General features: G+C 37.9%; 1 protein-coding gene across 4 annotated transcripts in view; it reads left to right on the top strand.

Moving 5' to 3' along the window:
• The window catches only part of C13H2orf76 (chromosome 13 C2orf76 homolog), a 135,531-nt gene that overhangs the window by 38,099 nt on the left and 77,141 nt on the right, over positions 1 to 20,291 (top strand). For all 4 annotated transcript variants that reach the window (XM_070476314.1, XM_070476312.1, XM_070476311.1 and 1 more), the window contains exons 3-4: positions 11,936 to 11,986; positions 18,709 to 18,746. In XM_070476314.1, the coding sequence (XP_070332415.1) occupies positions 11,936 to 11,986; positions 18,709 to 18,746 (89 nt within the window). The remainder of the gene's footprint in view (positions 1 to 11,935; positions 11,987 to 18,708; positions 18,747 to 20,291) is intronic.

Below are 20,291 nucleotides of genomic sequence, written 5' to 3'. Positions count from 1 at the left end.
ATAATCATGAAGGTGTGGTCACTCACACTTACCTAGAGCCGGACATCCTGGAATGTGAAGTCAGGTGGGCCTTAGGAAGCATCACTATGAACGAAGCTAGTGGAAGCGATGGAATTCCAGTTGAGCTGTTTCAAATCCTAAAAGATGATGCTGTGAGAGTGCTGCACTCAATATGTCAGCAAATTTGGAGAGCTCAGCAGTGGCTACAGGGCTGGAAAGGGTCAGTTTTCATTCCAGTATCAAAGAAAGGTAATGCCAAAGAATACTCAAACTACCACACAATTGCACTTATCTCACACGCTAGTAAAGTAATGCTCAAAATTCTCCAAGCCAGGCTTCAGCAACATGTGAACTGTGAACTTCCAGATGTTCAAGCTGGTTTTAGAAAAGGCAGAGGAACAAGAGATCAAATTGCCAACATCTGCTGGATCATTGAAAGAGCAAGAGAGTTCCAGAAAAACATCTATTTCTGCTTTATTGACTATGCTAAAGCCTTTGACTGTGTGGATCACAATAAACTGTGAAAAATTCTGAAAGCGATGGGAATACCAGACCACCTGACCTGCCCCTTGAGAAACCTGTATACAGGTCAGGAAGCAACAGTTAGAACTGGACATGGACCAACAGACTGGTTCCAAATAGGAAAAGGAGTATGTCAAGGCTGTATGTTGTCACCCTGCTATTTAACTTACATGCAGAGTACATCATGAGAAAAGCTGGGCTGGAAAGCACAAGCTGGAATCAAGATTGCCAGGAGAAATATCAGTAACCTCATATATGCAGATCACACCACCCTTATGGCAGAAAGTGAGGTAGAACTTAAGAGCCTCTTGATGAAAGTGAAAGAGGAGAGTGAAAAAGTTGGCTTAAAGCTCAACATTCAGAAAACTAAGATCATGCCCATCACTTCATGGCAAATAGATGGGGAAACAGTGGAAACAGTGGCTGACTTTATTTTTTGGGCTCCAAAATCACTGGAGATGGTGACTGTGGCTGTGAAATTAAAAGACACTTGCTCCTTGGAAGGAAAGTTATGAGCAACCTAGACAGCATATTAAAAAGCAGAGACATTACTTTGCCAACAAAGGTCCATCTAGTCAAGGCTATGGTTTTTCCAGTAGTCACGTATGGATGTGAGAGTTGGACTATAAAGAAAGCTGAGCGCAGAAGAATTGGTGCTTTTGACCTGTGGTGTTGGAGAAGACTCTTTAGAGTCCCTTGGATTACATGGAGATCCAACCAGTCCATCCTAAAGGAGATCAATCCTGGGTGTTCATTGAAAGGACTGATGTTGAAGCTGAAACTCCAATACTTTGGCCACCTGGTGTGAAGAGCTGACTCATTTGAAAAGACCCTGACGCTGGGAAAGATTGAGGGCAGGAGGAGAAGGGGCCGACAGAGGATGAGATGGTTGGATGGCATCACCGATTCAATGGACATGAGTTTGAGTAAATTCTGGGAGCTGGTGATGGGCAGGGAGGCCTGGCACGCTGCAGTCTATGTGGTCGCAGAGTTGGACACGACTGAGCAACTGAACTGAACTGAACTGAAGATGGAAAAAAAAAGAAAAAAAAATGAACCGAAGATGATAGCTGCCAGGTTTCTCTACTGTAAATTTTGATTGTACTTGAAAAGTAACTTTTTAGGGATACTCTTTGAGACTATGTGAATGTCCTTTTACTTCCCAATCTTCCATCCACTAGTTTAGCATTAATTGATGATTCTTGCCTGAATCAGTTATGATGTTTGGCAAACGGTGATTCTTCTTATTCCATCATTCCTTTTACATATATTAGTTGTTTTTCTACAGTACGGAAGAGCTTTTTACCCTACCCCCCATTCCTACTCCTGCCCCATTTATTTAATCTTTGGTTTATATCATTGTGGACTCAAGGATTCTTACTTTATTCAGAGGATTATAATTCTTTATTTTTATTTTATTTTGATGCTCTAATCATCCTCATTTTGGCTGGGGGTAGCCAAAAACACTATTCAGAATTGCCAATGAAAGACAATAAAGGACTCCTGAATGAAGAAATTAATTCAGATTAAAGGAACTGAATTAACATATGTCCTTGGATTTTCTTTTGTTACAGAAAGAAAGGACATGGCCCCATGTCCTTTTAACATGTCCACATTGTTCTTTGAGCACTTCCTTACTTTTTGATCTAAGATGTTCCAGATGTGTCTTGTTCTTTCCCTACCCCAGCCCTGGGATCAATCATTTCTCTGAGAAGCTGTGATTCCATTACTGGAGAATGTTATTGGGAAACCACAAACTTGGTTTATATGTGTGCAATGTAAGTGTACATAGTTAACTTTTAAAAATGTAGTGAATTCTTGACATTTTCCTTCCTGATTGACTTTGTAAAATTTCTAAACTCTTCTCCCTTACTTTTTTTTTTTTGTTTTCATCTAATTCGAGTGGTTTTACTGCTCAGTATTACTTGCCTAAGAAGAAAGCATGGTGTATTAACTCATAGAGAAGACAGGCTAGTCACTCTACTTGTTAGGGGGAGATTGAGAGTTGGTACTAAGATATTGCCAATTACAGAGTGTCCTGTTTTTGAAAGGCTATCACCAAAAGTACATTCAGATTTTGAAAGAGAAACAAATCGCTATTTTTTTTTATTTTGAAATCTTTGTGTGTATTATAGGTTACAGTGTTTCTTAGCATTAGTACGGTAAGTGCTCTGGTGTTCTTGGTACAGTGCAGAATAGATCCTCTGAAGCCCTTGAGAACAAGATGTAATCTTCAGGCTGCTCCAGTGCCAAGGGAAGATATATTCTCCCCAGGGTCACTGTGTTCTTTTTCTTCCCAAGTACTGCAGAATTGCTTCCTATTAGAGCAGTGGTGTGGATCACTGCAAATGCTCAGCACAGCCTACTCACATCTTTCACCTGTTACTTGTTTCTATTAATATTGTGCATGTGGGAAATGTGTTCCGCTGATTAAAAGATAAACTTTGGGCTTCAGGCCTGTTTGAGCTGTGTGCCCTGTGCCTATCTTTGTCCTCCGATTTGAGGTACGGTGGAACTCTGCAAAGTTCGTGAATTTACCTTTTATGAATTGTGTACATAACAAAGACCATTTGAACCAGTTTGTGCTAAGAGCTTTACGTAGGTTTTCTCATTTCATCCTCACAGCATTCTTCTAAATTAGAAACTGTTATTATCTCCATTTTGCAGATGAAGAAACTAAAGAACAGAGAGAGAAGTCGAGACGCTTGGCTGAGATTACATGGCAAAAACTAGGCAAAGCTGCAGTCCAGCCGTTGCAGTTTAGCTATACAATCATGTACTCCTAAACAGCACTCTCAGTTGCCTCTTCATTCTTCCCTATTGCCTTGCTTGCTTAAATAGAATCTCTGAAACAAATGGAATTGCTTAGAGTCAAAAGAGTCTTTGAATTTAGTTCATCATGCTCTACTGTTTTATTTTTAGTTGAAGTATAGTCGATTTACCATGTTTCAGGTATATAATAAACAGATTCACACACATACATATTCTTTTTCAGATTCACACACATACATATTCTTTTTCAGATTCTTTTCCATCATAGGTTATTATAAGATATTGAATATAGTTAGTTCGCTGTGCTATACAGTAGTCCTTGTTGTTTAAATTTTATACAAGGTAGTGTGTATCTGTTAATTTCAAATTTACAATTTATCCTTCCTACCCTTTCCCTTTGGTAACCATAATTTTATTTTCTGTGTCTGTGAGTCTGTTTTTGTTTTGTAAATAAGTTCATTTGCTTTATTGTTTTAGATTCCACAGATAAGTGATGTCATATAATATTTGTCTTTCTGTGTCTGACTTCACTTCATTTAGTAAGATAATGTCTAGGTTCATCCATGTTGTTGCAAATGGCACTACTTTGCTCTTTTATATGGTGAATAATATTCCATTGTATGTGTATACCACATCTTTGTCCATTCCTCTGATGATGGACATTTAGGTTGCTTCCATGTCTTGGTTTTGTAAATAGTGCTGCCGTGAACATTTCAATTAAGAGTTTTTGTCTTTTTTGGATATGTGACCAGGAGTGGGATTCCCAGATCATATGGTAACTCTAGTTTTAGTTTTTTAAGGAGCTTCCATCCTGCTCTCCATAGTGACTACACCAATTTATATTCCCACCAACAGTGTAGGAGGGTCCTGTTTTCTCCACACACTTTCCAGAATTTATTATTTGTAGACTTTAAAAAAATATTTTCATTTATATATTTATTTGGCTGCACCAGGTCTTAGTCTCTGGGCATGTGGGATCTAGTTCTCTAACCAGGGATTGAAGCCAGGCCCCCTGTACTGGGCACACAGTCTTGACCACTGGACGCCAGGGGAGTCGCCTATTTGTAGATTCTGAGGGTGGCCATTCTGACTGGTCTGAGGTCTGGTCTGGTCTCCCTATAGTTTTGATTTACGTTTATCTAATAATTAGCAATGTTGAGCATCTTTTCATGTTCCTGTTGGCCTTGCTTTAGTTTTGAACACCAAAAGCTGGAAGGATGCTTGACATCATGGCATAGAGAATTTTGTATACAAACCGAATATTCATTGTGGTGAATGACTTTTTGGGGTTATTTTAGATGCCTTCTTGCCTTTCCAGTTGTCCTTTTGATAAATCACTTTTTCCATCCATAGCTTAACATGGTCTCTTCCCATAATTGTCTGTTTCTCCCTCAACCAAGAAACTTTGGTTAAATTTGATCCATTCTGCCTTGAGGATCATTGAACCACTATACCATGCCATTAAAATCTAAAGTTGTGTAAATATAACAAATAAGTGTAGTGGATATAAACTAGCATTTATAAATAAGTGTAAATATAATAATACATAAGATTGTATTCATATATAAGCATATAAATATAATAAAACAAATCTATTATTAACACATGGGAAGTGGATATTGATCAGATATTTTGATCACAGAGGTACCATGTATTACTTTCTATAGATGATAAATTTTCAGACTAATATACAAACCAGTTATCTAGACTATACTACATTTTAATTATTTGTTGATCTGGCATTTTAATACTTTGCAATACTTTAGATTTGGGTTCTGAATGTAAAATCATTTTGTCTATTAAATATAGAAAAGCTGTGGCGATTTTATCCAGACTTCCAATTGAGAACTCAATTCTTTATACCCTCTGTTACTCCTGGTGAATTGTTACTTTGTAGAGCAGTCTGTTCTGTTGGGTGACTACTAGAATAGTTAGAAAGATTTTCCTTATCTTTTTAATCTTTATTTATTTGTTTATATCTAATTCTCCCCTCCACAGTTTCCCCTATTATTAACATATTAGTATGCTGCATTTGTTGCAGTTAATGAACCAATATTGATGCATTATTAACTACAGTCCGTAGTTGATTCAGGTTTCCTTAGTTTTTGCTGATGTCCTTTTTCTGCTCCAGGATCCCAGCCAGGATACTACATTACATTTAGTTGACATGTCTCTCTGGGCTCTATGAACTGTGGCAGTTTCTCAGATTTTCCTTGTTTGAGGACTTCGACAGTTTTAGGGAGTAGTGATCAGGCTTATCGTAGGATATCCCTCTATTGGAATGTGCTTGATGATTTTTCTCATGATCTCTCATGATTTGTCTCAGTCTGACCTTCCCCCTGTTTTTATAAAGTTTATTGAAACACAGCCACATTTATTTTACATATTATATGTACTGCTTTTGTGTTTCAGGGGCACTTACATAGTTGTGACAGAAACCATGTGGCTGACAAAAACTAAAATATTTTTTACTGATTTTTACAGAAATAGTTTGCTGATTCCTAATGTTGGTGATTCCTCCTCATTGCATCGTATCAGGAAGCACTTGGTTATTGGTAGTATTTATGAACTTACTGGATCAGCCATTTATTAGAGAAGGATTAACCGGAGGAATGGCCAGATGGAAAATATTCATAGGACAAAGCATGGGGAAGGGGGATGGAGCTTCCACGCCCTCCTGGGGTGCAGCATTCTCCCTGGCATCACTGCGTGTTCACCAACCTGGAAGTGCTCGTGATAGATGTTTGAGTCATTTGGTGAAGATGCTGTCAATAGATTTCTCTGTTGTAAAGGTATCTTTCCAACTAGTAAATAGTTGAGACCATATGTGTATGTTGTTTCCAATAGTTTTAGCATCTATTTTGTTTTTAAATTCATTTTAAAATTTTTTGGCCACGCCAAAACAGTTCCTCAACCAGAGATCGAACTTGTGCCCCCTGTATTGGAAGCCTGGAATTTTAACCACAGGACTGCCAGGGAAGTCCTGGTTTTAGTATCTATTGATGATCTTTACCCAAATCTCTGGTAGTTGCAGTAACTGGGATTTTTTTCCGAACTCTGTGACTCCTTCTATGTTTATTATCTAGCATTTTTTCTGTAAAGAGGCACTCCCTTGGTGCCCCTCTTATTTAGAAAGGAACAGGATAATTTTATAGTAGCAAAATCATAGCACATTATCACCTTATCACAAAGGGACCATTCCTTCAATACAGTGTTACGGTAATACTTTCTTATTTGTATTACAATATACTATAGATTCCTTAGTTTAAATATTCCATAAATTTAAAACACAAAATAATACTTTATCTTCTGTGGCTGTGACTTAACAGAGTGAAAATATAGCAACGAAGAATGTAAAGCTAACTTAAGGATAGTTAGTGGTTACTTCTGGGAAGGGAGGTCGATGGTACTGAGGAAAGAAATCTTTAATTACTGCCGAACATCAACATGAATCAGCCATAGGCGTGCTTATGTCCCCTTCACCTGGAGCCTCCCTCCCACCTCCCACCCTTTCCCACCCCTCTAGGTTGTTACGGACCCCTGGTTTGAGTTCCCTGAGTGGTACAGCAAATTTCCATTGGCTGTCTGTTTTACATGTGGTCGTGTGTATGCTTCCACAGCATCCACTTCTGTTAGAGAATTTTCCAGTGAAGTCGGAACAGAAGGGGACTTTCTCTACCAGATTAAGGATATTTGTGAAAGAAATGATACCCTACATCATATTTAATGGTGAAAGACTGAGGACTTTCCTCCTAATATAAGGAACTAGGCAAGGTGTTTTCTTAGAAGTTCTAGCCAGTTCAGTAAGACAAGATAGAGAAATAAATGGCATCCAGGTTAGAAAGAAAGAAGTAAAATTGTCATTATTCACTGGTGAGTTGATTATCTTTGTTGAAAATCCTGTGGAGTTTATAAAAACACTACTGGAACTAGTAACTTTAGCAAGGTTGTAGGATATAAATGAATATATAAAAACTAATTATGCAATATACAGTTGGAAGCTAAAAAAGAATAATAGCATCCAAAATATTGAAATAGGGTATATTCGATAAGAATTGTAAGATTTTTGCACTGAAAACTCTAAAACATCACAGAGAACTTTAAAAAGATCTAGATAAATGGAGATACACTGTGTTCATAGATCAGAAAATGCGATACGGTTAAGACGCCATGACTCCTCAAAATAATATATGGATTCCATTCCCAATCAGAATCTCAGCAGGCTTTCTTTTTTCCTTCAGATAATGTCTACTTATTCTAAAATTTATGAATAAGTTATTCTAATGTGTTCAAAAATTATAAGGAAAGTAAAAAAGACATAATATATAAATAAATAATGATATAAATAAATCACCGAAAGAAATAAGTTGGAAGGGTTATGCTGTCTGATTTCATGACTTATTACTATAAAGCTATATCAGGCAGGATTCAGTGGTATTGATACACAGATGACATGTATATCAATGAAAAATAGTCCAGAAATAGTACTATACATATATGTTTAATTGGTTTTTGGTCACAGCATTTTAGGGGGAAGAGGTCATCTTTCTAAAAAGGTGCTGAAACAATTGGATATTCATATGCAAATAAATGAACATGAATTCTCACCTCTTGCCATACACAAAAAATGATATGAGATTGGTCAAGGCCTAAATTTAAAACCGTAAACTATAAAAACTTCTGAAAGAAAACATAAGAGAAAATCTTAAAAACTAATTTTGGCAAAATTTCTTAAAGTACAGTGAGCCAAAAAAAAAAAAAAAATCTAGCTAGGGTTCATCAAAATTAAAAACTTTTGCTTTTTAAAATGCACTGTTAAGAAAATGAAGAAGCAAACTTTGGACTTTGGAGAAACTTAGGAGAAACTCACAGACTTTGGAGAAAATACTTGTAAAACATATATCCGACAAGGAATTTGTGTCTAAAATAATAGTAACTAAAGAAAAAAAATCAAACGCTTACCACTCAGTTATATGACATATAACCCAATTAAAAAATGGGTAAAATATTTGAACATGCACTTACTTCATCAAAGAAAATGTATGGATGACGAATAAGCACATTCAGTGATACTCATCATCATCAGTCTTTAGTGAAATGCAAGTTAAAACCACAGTGAGAGCATAATACACCCACTGCATGACTAAAATAAGAAAGCTTTAGAAGTTAAAAACCAAGTTTTTGGCTAGGATGTGAAAGAACTGGAGCTTCTTAATATGTTGCTAGTGGGAGCGTTAAAAAGGTACCACTTCAGAAGATGATTTGGCAAATTCTTGACAAGTTAAGCATACGAACCTACCATACAACCCAGCCATTCCACTTGTAGGTGTAATGAAAGTGTATGTCTACATATGAATACTCATGGCCGAATTCAAAGCTGTACAAAATGGGAGACACTTTTTTTGTAAGGAAGTGTTTGTTCTTTTTCTCTTCCTCTTCAAGCATTTTTATATGTAAAGCTCTTCTCAGCAGAATGTGTTTAACATCTAATCTTTCTTTTGTCACCACAGAAGATACCAGCTTTAGTCCTACCCTTCTTAGTGTGGCAGATGGAAGTTGGGAGGGCTGGATTCTAGTCCTGGCTCTTGACACTTTGGGCTGATCGACTGCCTTCTTGAGACCTCAGTGCTCTAACCTGCTGATGAAAGGGATTAAATGATGCATTTTTACTCATGTCTATTTTTGAGCACCAGCCATGTGCCAGGCACTCTGTTAGGTTTTGGCAACATGATGAAGGAAATAGGCTGTAGTCCCCACCCTCATTGGAACCAGTATTTATTAACATATAATGTGCCAGGCACTGTCCTAGGTTTTGGAAAGACAGGCCATTGTGTCTTAATCTCTAGGAATTTATGCATTAGTCGAGAAGAGAGACCAAACTAAGTAAACAAAGCTCTAATTGTAAAAAATGTTACAAATGGAGGAATATGAGAGGAGACCCCTCTTTTAGTAGGGCTGTCCGGGAAGGCCTCTTTGTGGAGGTGACAGCTGAGCTGAGATCCACAGAAAGAAGGGAGAAATGGGCTCCTTTCATCTCTGTCATAGTCTCTACTCTCAGAAGCCTAGACTGAAGGTAAGGTGGTGATTCGGTGTCTTGACTGTAGACATCTCTAAATGAGAATAGTTTCGTGGCACTGTACCTTAGTCCTTTCTTCAGGGAGTTTTGCTGTCTAGTTTAGGAAATACAAATGGCAATAAATTAAACAGATTTAATTCTTCTTTCTTATATTTAGTTAATACTTCTTTGACCTATAATTCAAAAGTGAGAAGCAAAAGATAAAGTTCTGTCTTTGCTGAGGCTAAAACACAGGTTTCAGATGGAGGTTGGGCGGGTGAATGTGGACTCCACAGACAGGTTTCCTTTGGCCCTCAGCATTTTTTTTTTTTTTTTTGGCTGCATAGGGTCTTTGTTGCTGCGCGTAGGATCTTCGTTGTGGCACGTGGGCTTGTTGCCCTATGGCATGTCTTGCCTGGGAAATCCCATGGAGAGAGGAGCCTGGCAGGATACAGTCCATGGGGTCGCAAGAGTAGGATATGACTGAGGGACTCAACCACCACCAATGTGGGGATCTTAGTTCCCCAATCAGGAACCGAACCTGTGTCCCCTGTATTGGAAGGCGAATTCTTAACCACTGGATCACCAGGGAAGTCCCTGCCTACAGTATTTTAAAAGTCAGTACAACCCACCCAACCCCCAACCCCACCCCAGACTTAGTGTTCCCATTTAAGTCTTTGGGTGACCAGTTAGAGTGAGGGGACTGCACCGCCTTCAGTGGGAGGCCCCTCCTGATCGCCCGGCCTCACTCAGTCCTGTAGTCTGGCCGGCCTCCTGTGCTTGTTTGTCTAAGAATCATCTCAGCAGGTTTTCATTTTGGGTCTAAATATGCTTGGGACTGGCCGGCCGTAAGTCTGATCTACGGGTGTGGGGCTGGGTGATTCTGGCATGTGGCAGATGAGATCAAAGCCCTAACTGTGAACACACCTTTGTTAAAGGATTCACAGGGAGGGTACCATCTCAAGAGTGGGGACTTGTCTCAGCAACTTCTTATTTGCCCTGTCCCTGGAATACTTGGTAGTGGGTACTTTAAATGCTTGTAACATAAATGACTAAATCATATTTTAATTTTGGTATTTATTTGGGCTTTCCTGGTGACTCAAGTGGTAGAGAATCTGCCTGCAATGCAAGAGATGTGGGTTTAATCCCTGGGTCGGGAAGATGCCCTGGAGAAGGGAATGGCTACCGACTCCAGTATTCTTGCATGGAGAATTCCATGGACAGAGCAGCTTGGTAGGCTACATACAGTCCATGGGGTTGCAAAGGAATCGGACATAACTTAGCAACTAACACTTTTTCACTTTCATTGACCTTTAAAAGGTTAAATGTACTTAAGCACTTTTCCTAATTCATATGTGTAGGTTTTAAAAAAAGTTTTCTTTGGTAACACATTCCTGTGGTTTTTAAGATGAATGTGTAAAAAGGAATACAGTGAAAAGTCTCCTTCCCACTTCTGTTCTTTATCTGACCAGTGTATCATGCTGTCTCCCATGGAAGTGTAAACAAAAGCAAACACATATTCTTATTTTTCCTCTCTTTTTTTCAAAAGGTAGTGTACTAAAAATAATGCTCTGCCTTATGCCTCCTTTGCTGTTTAAAAAAATTTTTTTTAATTTATTTAACTTTTGGCTGTATTAGGTCTTTGTTGCTGCACGCAGGCTTTCTCTAGCTGCGGCACGTGGGGGCTACTTTCTGGTTGCTGTGCGCAGACTTCCACTGTGCTGGCTTCTCTTGTAAAGGAGCACCACACTCTAGAGCGTGGGTTTATTAGTTGTGGCACACAGGCTTGGCTGCTCTGTGGCATGTGGGATCTTCTGGACCAGGGATAGGACCCATGTTCTCTGCACTGGCAGGCAGATTCTTAACCCACTTGGACCCCCAGGAAAATCTGTTTCCTTTACTCTTGACATATCTTGAAGATCTTACCGTATTAGTAAAGAGCTTCTCCTTCTTTTTTGGTTGTTTTACTGGTTGTTGAAAAATATGTTTAATTGTTTGGACATATTATAGTTTACTTAGGAAGTCCCCTCATTGAAAGACACTCAGATTTTCCCAGGCATTTGCTATTGCAAACAGTGCTACAGTTTTAGCTTTGTTTTAAGTCATTTCATACACACACACACACACACACACACACACACACGAGAGTGCAAAGTATATTTCTATGGTAAATTCTCCAAGTGGAATTGTTAGGTCAATGCATATGTAATTTAGATATATGTTACTTAATTTCCCTCTGTAAGGGTAGTAGTTTAATTAATTATTAATTAAAACTAATACAAGTGTTTGAAAACACTGTTTTAAAAAAATTTTACTTTTTCTTTGCTGAGTTAGAGTAGCTACATTATAGGTTATATGAATTTTGGTAAGAGTGATAAGATTGTTCTAGATCATTGGTTTCTGCTACTGACCCCAAGAGATTCTCCGATTCATATGCTAAATGAACATCTACTATATAATAATGTTTCACACATATGTACTATATATTTCAAGTGTATGTAGATGCTATTGTATAATAAAATGCCAATTCTCTTAATACTGTGACTATTTGAATATTTTATAATAAAAATACTTTCTATCTTACAGATATCCCTTTGAGGACCAGCCTTCCACCACCATTCAGAAATTATAAATATGGTAACCAATTTTTCTTATTCTTTTAAAACATGTAATTTCACATTAGTTTTATTTTGAAATGAATTTAAATTTGGTTTTCAAAAATGAGTTTGCAATCTGTATATAAAAACCAATATGGAAGTTATTTAAAAATATAGGACTTCTGGTATATCATTAAAGTATATGCTACTTGTGTCATCAAGTTGTGTATTTATGAGGAATAGCATGTTTGGAAAACTGAAGTGAATTTCTTTGTCAGGTAATCAGATAAAGGAGAAATGATGAAAGACTAGGAATTAAAAGAAGAGATTTAACATTTTAGATGTCAATAACTTGAGTATGTTGGCTTCCCTGGTGCCCCAGTGGTAAAGAATTTACCTGCCAACGTAGGAGCTGCTGCTGCTGCTAAGTCGCTTCATTCGTGTCCGACTCTGTGAGACCCCATGGACGGCAGCCCACCAGGCTCCTGGGATTCTCCAGGCAAGAACGCCAGAGTGGGTTGCCATTTCCTTCTCCAATGCATGAAAATGAAAGTGAAAGTGAAGTCGCTCAGTCGTGTCCGACTCTTCGCGACCCCATGGACTGCAGCCCACCAGGCTCCTCCATCCATGGGATTTTCCGGGTAAGAGCACTGAAGTGGATTGGCCATTGCCTTCTCCAGCCAATGCAGGAGAGGCAGGTTCAATCCTTGGGTCAGGAAGATCCCCCGGAGAAGGAAATGGCGACCTACACTAGTATTCTTGCCTGGGAAACCTCATGGATGGAGGAGCCTGGTGGGCAGTAGTCTGTAGGGTTGAAAAAGAGTCGGATTCTACTTAGTGAATAAACAACAGGAACAACTTGAGCATGTTACATAGTAATTTTATATGTTGCAATCATTGATTTTAAAATGTAATAAGTCAAGAAGCTAGGTTTCATTATTCATTATAAAGATGGTACAGTTATTAACCTTCAGGATAGTGACACTCACCAAACTTTGGATTTGAGACTTCACTTGAGAATTACTATGCACCTAATAAATATTTCTGTTAATTGGTGCAGACATTTTAAAGCATAAATTTTTAATTACCCTAGATCATTTCTGGAGTGTTTTTTAATTCTGCTGCCATTTGGTAGAGCAACTTTTGACATAAAATACTTTGAAATCACAGTCTTCACCGTGTGTATGCATTTTAATATCCAGAGACTAATTGTGAGGTCACAGGGGTAGTCAAGCAGAAGTTAAAGGCGCAGAGTTGAAAGTACTTTGATTTATTGGGCTTAAAGAATTTACATACTAAATATTGAATAAGAGAAAGGAATAAAAAGCATGATTAAGTAAATATGAAACTTTTCAGTTCTGTCTTTCATGGCTTTCAAAGTGTCAAGCCTTGAAATACAACCTTAAACTTGAATCTGCCTACAGATGCCACTTCAAATTAGCATAGTTACATGTGGGTTTCCTTTTTGCATGCTGTGGATGTGTATTCAAACTTGCGTTCCATGGAAATTATTTTGAAAGATAAGTTTAAGATAATGAAATTATCAAAATATCTGGCTGCTAATCATCATGATGGTAAATAATGTATTCCTTCAATTTTTCCCTTTGTTGGTATTTGTATATTTAAGTGTGATGTTGGGTACATATATTACTTTGTTAATGGGTGGAGTATCTTCTTGTATTGATTCTTTTATCATTTTATAGTCTTTCTTTATAGCCTTTGTTAAAAAGTCTGTTTTGTCTGACATGAGTATTTTGCCACCCCTGCTTTCTTATCCTTTTTGTTTGCACAAAATATCTTTAAAAATCTTTTTTTGTTTTATTTATTTTTTAATTGAATTATGCTTAATTTATAATTTCTGTTATACAACAAAGTGACTCATATATATGTATGTATGTATGTGTGTGTGTGTGTGTATTCTTTTTCATTATGATTTATTCCAGGACATTGAATATAATTTCCTGTGCTATACAATAGGACCTTGTTGTCCATCCATTCTATATGTAATTTTTGCATCTACAAAACCCAAGATTGCCGGGAGAAATGTCAATAACCTCAGATATGCAGATGACACCACCCTTATGGCAGAAAGTGAAGAGGACGTCAAGAGCCTCTTGATGGTGAAAGAGGAGAGGGAAAAATCTAGCTTAAAACTAAACATTCAAAAAACAAAGATCATGGCGTCTGATCCCATCACTTCATGGCAAATAGATAGGGAAACAATGGAAACACTGAGAGACTTTGTTTTCTTGGGCCCCAAAATCACTGCAGATGGCAGCCATGAAATTAAAAGATGCTTGCTCTTCAAAGAAAAGCTATGACAAACCTAGACAGCATATTATAAAGCAGAGACATTACTTTGCCGACAAAGCCCTGTCTAGTCAAAGCTATGGGTTTTTCCAGTAGTCATGTACGGATGTGAGAGCTGGACCATAAAGAAGGCTGAGTGCTGAAGAATCGATGCTTTTGAACTGTAGTGTTGGAGAAGGCTCTTGAGAATCCTTTGGACTTCAAGGAGATCAAACCAGTCAATCCTAAAGAAAATCAACCCTAAATATTCACTGGAAGGAATGATGCTGAAGTTGAAGCTCCAGTATTTTGGCCACTTGAGGTGAAGAGCTGACTCATTGGAAAAGACCCTGATGCTGGGAAAGATTGAGGGTAGGAGGAGAAGGGGATGACAGAGGATGGGATGGTTGGATGGCGTCACCAACTGATGGATATGAGTTTGAGCAAGCTCTGGGAGTTGGTGATGGACAGGAAAGCCTGGCGTGCTGCAGTCCGTGGGGTCGCCAAGAGTCAGATGTGACTGAGCGACTGAACTGAACTTGGGAGACTGACCTCAGAAAATATTGGTGTGATTTGTGTCAGAAAATGTTTTGTCTGTGTTCTCTTCTAGGAGTATCATGGTGTATTGTCTTAGGTTTACGTCTTTAAGCCATTTTGAGTTTATTTTTGTGCATGTTGTATGGATGTGTTCTGATTTTACTGATCTATATGTGGCAGAATCACTTGCTAAAGAGACTTTTTCCTCTTTTACCTTGTTGCCACTTTGTCAAAGATTAATTGACTGTATGTGTGGTTTTATTTCTGGGCTCTCTGTTATGTTCCATTGATCTATATGTCTGTTTTTGCCCCAATACCATGCTGTTTTGATCACTGTAGCTTTGTAGTACTGTTACTATTAGAGCATCAATTGACTCCTTCCCGAAGTCTGGGAGGGTTTGCCTCCCGTTTTGTTTTTTTTCCTCAGGAGTGCTCTGGCAGTTGTGGTCTTTTATAGCTCTATACATGAATCTTTCCTGTCCCCTCACTTTCAATGTATGTGTGTCCTTCATCCTAAAGTGGGTCTCTTGTAGGCAACATATTGTAAGCTGTTGTTTTACTATCCAGTCTGTCACTCTTAAGTCTTTTGATTGGAGCATTTAGTTAATTGATAATTAAGGTAATTATTGCCAGATATGTTTTTATTGCCATTTAAACCTTGTTTTGCAGTTGATTTTGTACTTTTTCCTTGTTCCTTTTTCTTTTACCATGGTGGTAGATGATGTATCTTTCTTATTAGTCCACCTTATTAACATCCACTTGTCCTATTATTTCTATCCTACTCAGCTGAATTGGCAGGAAAAACGAACACATTTGCCTGTGAAGAAATTAGAGAAGCACCATGGTTTTGGTAGAATTCAAGTGTCTGTGTTTGGCCCTTTAACAGTCTGCTGCTTTGTTTTCTACAAGAAACGCTAAAGTGCACCTTGCTCACCTGTCCTTGTCCTGCAATATTGCTGCACTCTCTGTCGGCCTGAACGCACTGGGTGTTGGGAGTGGAAGGGGCACAGAGTCAGATGGTTGCCATCTCTGTGCCCTTGGGCAGGGGTCCAGTCTCTCTTCCAGGCTGCCAAGTCAGAGGTTTTTCAGAGCCCTGCCTCCCATTCAGTTGGCATCTGCATCTGTTACTGATTTACCCTGGCCCCACGGTGTGTTCCTAAAGCACACACCGATGTGCGCAGTGAATGTTTGTTGTGCAATGTGAGGCTGCTAATTCTGTTTGTTTCTAAGGCTCTGTGAGATTACAGTAAACACTGTGAATACATTAAATACTCTGAAAATGTAAATCTTGTTTTTGTCTTTATGAGGTTGTTTTCCTCAAGAAATCTGTACTAAGGAAACAATACCAGCAGAAGTTGTTTCTGTTAATAATTAAAAAAAAAATTTTTTTTTGAGAAGTAAAAACAAGTGAAAAAGATGATTTAACAGAGAAAGGGGCATTTATTTTCTTCCCAATTCTTACCAATTTTTGTTGGAGAGAAAAATCTGGTGAAAATTTATGTTCAAACCATTTCTTTTTCTACTAAAGAAAACATTGCTTCCTTATTCTGCGGTTGCAGAGCATATCAGAGCAAATATATTTCTAACTTAAAGAGTTATTAGCAAAATATATAGAACATGATGACACCTGGAGAGGTCAGTCTGCAATTTTGCAGGTCGATTGTAACAGACTTTAGTCAAGGTCCTTTTGTTTAAAAAAAAAAGCAACTACTATTGGCTTCTCTAACTTGTCTCTAGTAACAAACAATATATATTTATAGTGAGAAAAAGAATAGGTAACTCAGTATAATAGATAATTCAAAAGTCACATCTGTTTATTTTCTTGTGTACATTGTAAGCTTATTTTTAGCCATTGTGACCTATTTTATATCCTAAATGTGTATATTTTGCTTAGGTTGGATTGATTTTTATAAGGCTGACCTTATATTAAAAATTGCAATAGGCAAGTGAAAGTTTACTATTTAAAATAATGAGCATTTCAGAGTGCCTGTTCTTAACTAAATAGGTACCCTAATTTTTCTTTATTATTAGAACATAGTTAAATCAAGGTTTTTTTTTAACAGAGTCTTTCATTTCACTGAAATTCCTTGTTGAATCAAATAGCATGATTGATAGAAATGAATTTTAGCTTAAGGTTAAGAGTTTATTCAGATATAATAATATGTGTAACTATAGTAAATTAATTAAATGGATAGGTAAAACTGAGTGGAGAACTAGAAACTTTCTGAATTTAAACCTGTTGAATGCTATGTCTGTTTTATAATTAAGAACTGATTATTGCCCAGTTAGAAATACCCAATGTAGAGAAACTACTTAATGGAAAAACACAGTGTAGCCTGACTTCAAGATAAACAGATTAAGGAGTGAAGGAGAGATTGAATAAAGCAGATTAAGTGGTGTGAGCCTGTGTAGTATTTGAAAACCAGGAGACAGATATTGGTAGTCTTTGGGTATTAGCAGCCTTGATCAGATTACCAGTGCATCCTTGATGGTGTTATATTCTGAGAGTGGTAGCAGCTTGTTGCTGTGATCATTTGACCTCCTGTCACTGAATCTCTTCTGGGAGATTAGTAGAAAAATAGTAGTAGTAGACATTAACAAAGACAGACTTTTTAAAAAACCTTATTTGCTAATCTTAGCATTTAGGGACTCTAACAAACAAGATAGAGTTATGTCATTCAGCTCTCTTCTAAGGGCTGAGTTGACTACAGGTTATGGTACAAACACAGTTGTATTTGTCAAAGTTCAGTTCAGTCTCTCAGTCGTGTCTGACTCTGCGACCCCATGAACCACAGCACGCCAGGCCTCCTTGTCGATCACCAGCTCCTGGAGTCCAGCCAAACCCATGTCCATTGAGTTGGTGATGCCATCCAACCATTTCATCCTTTGTCATCCCCTTCTTCTCCCGCCCTCAATCTTTCCCAGCATCAGGGTCTTTTCAAATGAGTCTGCTCTTCACATCAGTTGGCCAAGGTATTGGAGTTTCTTTTCAGCTTCAACATCAGCCCTTCCAATGAACACCCAGGACTTATCTCCTTGAGGATGGACTGGTTGGATCTCCTTGCAGTTCAAGGGACTCTCAAGAGTCTTCTCCAACACCACAGTTCAAAAGCATCAATTCTTTGGCACTCAGCTTGCTTTATAGTCCAACTCTCACATCCATACATGACCAGTGGAAAAACCATAGCCTTGACTAGACGGACCTTTGTTGACAAAGTAATGTCTGTGCTTTTTAATATGCTGTCTAGGTTGGTCATAACTTTCCTTCCAAGGAGTAAGTGTCTTTTAATTCCATGGCTGCAGTCACCATCTGCAGTGATTTGGGAGCCCAGAAAAGTAAAGTCAGCCACTGTTTCCACTGTTTCCCCATCTACTTGCCATGAAGTGATGGGACCAGATGCCATCATCTTAGTTTTCTGAATGTTGAGCTTTAAGCCAACTTTTTCACTCTCCTCTTTCGCTCCTCATCGGCCAGGGCTTTAAAATATTTTATACAGTGATCTTTAATTTTAATGATATGCAAATGTAATATTTCTTTTACTGCATGTTAGATTTTTAAGTGAACTTGATCATAAGGCAGGGACCCAGATTTCTCACTTGCCTAGCTGCCACCCTCCCCTTCTCACCACAGACCTCATCTCACCTTGTGTATGTGTGTGCTCACTTGTGTCTGACTTTGTGACCCCATGGGTTGCAGCCCACCAGGCCCCTCTGTCCGTGGGATTTTCCAGGCGAGGATACTGGAGACGGTGTCATTTCCTTCTCCAGGGGATCTTCCCGACCCAGGGATCGAACCCTCATCTCTTGTGTCTCCTTCATTGGTAGATCCTTTACCACTAGTGCCACCAGGGAAGCCTTTTAATCTCACTTCGATAAGTTTGAAATGAAGCTTTAGAATAATTTTAGTAAAAAGACAACTTGTTTTTTTTCTTGCAGATAAACTGAAGATTGTTCATCAAGCACATAAATCAAAGGTATGTTTCATATGTACAGTATCTGGCACATAGCAGGTAATTAATTTTGGTTGACTTAGTGAATAAATGAATGAACATGTGTACTTTTTTTCCCCATTTATTTTTATTAGTTGGAGGCTAATTACTTTACAGTATTGTAGTGTTTTTTGCCATACATTGACATGAATCAGCCATGGATTTACATGTGTTCCCCATCCCAATCTCCCCTCCTGCCTCCTTCTCCATCCCATCTCTCTGGGTCTTCCCAGTGCACCAGCCCTGAGCACTTGTCTCATGCATCCAACCTGGGCTGGTAACATGTGTACATCTAAGATATTTTTCATTATAATAGCAGTTTTCATTTTGAATTTTCCCTTTAAATAGCCTTTTATCCATTAAAAGAAAAAAAAAACCACCTCTAAAATCATATTCCTGTTGGTAATAGATTCTTTTTTTAAGAAAGTGTTAATTAAAAAAAATGTTGTTAATATATTGAGTTGACCAAAAAGTTTGTTCGGGTACAGAAAAACGAACTTTTTGGTCAACCCAGTATGTCAAGCAAATGTCTAACAAGCATAAAACTTGTTGAAATAATTTCAGCTTACAAATAAAGGAAATCAAATATTATATCTAGTCCAATTTCTTTGATTTTCTTATTTCTATACCAGAAGAAAGCATTATGAAAATAACATGTTTTCTCTCATTTGACTCTCTCTGTATGTTAAGAGAAGGCCCTGTATTGTGGCTCTCGGAAACAGACCTACTAGTTTCACAGAGGACATGGCCCGCCCCAAAGAGGACTGCTTAGTTATGTGTTTATAGTATGTTTACATTTCCGTCTTCATACTTTTTTAGAACAATGTTTTTATGTTTGCATCTCATGTAGATAGATGAGAGTGATCTTTTTTCTTGAATCTCAGTGAGCTCGTATAGACTTCTCATTGAAACAGTAATCTCCTCTATTATAGAAACTACTCAAGGACAAGGGACTGTATTTTATTCCTCATATCTCCAATACCTAGCACAATGCCTCATTCAAAGAAGTGTTTCCGTAACAATTTTTGAAGGAAGTATTTATTTATGGATTCATTTAATTTCATTCTCTTTGCTAGTCATAGATGATGCCCCCCATAAACTCAGTCAGCTTTCAAATAAACGTATAACACGAGGTCATAAAGAGGATGGCATGAGGGTATGTCTGTTGACTGTGGGTTAGTAACTCAAATTTTTTTTTTCCCTGTGGCTTAAAACAACACACATTTACTGTCTTAAAGTTCTGGAGGTCAGAAATCTGAAATCAGTTTCCCTGGGTGAAAATCAAGCTGGTTCTTTCCAGTAACTTTATTTTTCTATGCCAAGGACTATATACAAATTTGACAGCATCCAGTTGTCAAATGCTTTGAAATTTAGTGCTTGTGTGTGTCTGGGACTATGGTGTGGAAAATTTACTTTGTATGGATGCTAGAATTGTATCTGGCCACAGAGTCCATCTGTTTTCTCTTGTCCACGCCAGGACTGTTTTTAGGCTTGTCCCTAAAATGTGGAGAATAGGAATCTTGATCTTAT

This window comes from Odocoileus virginianus, chromosome 13, assembly GCF_023699985.2.
Source record: "Odocoileus virginianus isolate 20LAN1187 ecotype Illinois chromosome 13, Ovbor_1.2, whole genome shotgun sequence".
Taxonomy (NCBI): Eukaryota; Metazoa; Chordata; class Mammalia; order Artiodactyla; family Cervidae; genus Odocoileus; species Odocoileus virginianus.
The sequence above is the reverse complement of the archived record's forward strand: the minus strand, read 5'-3'. Positions and strand labels throughout refer to the sequence as shown.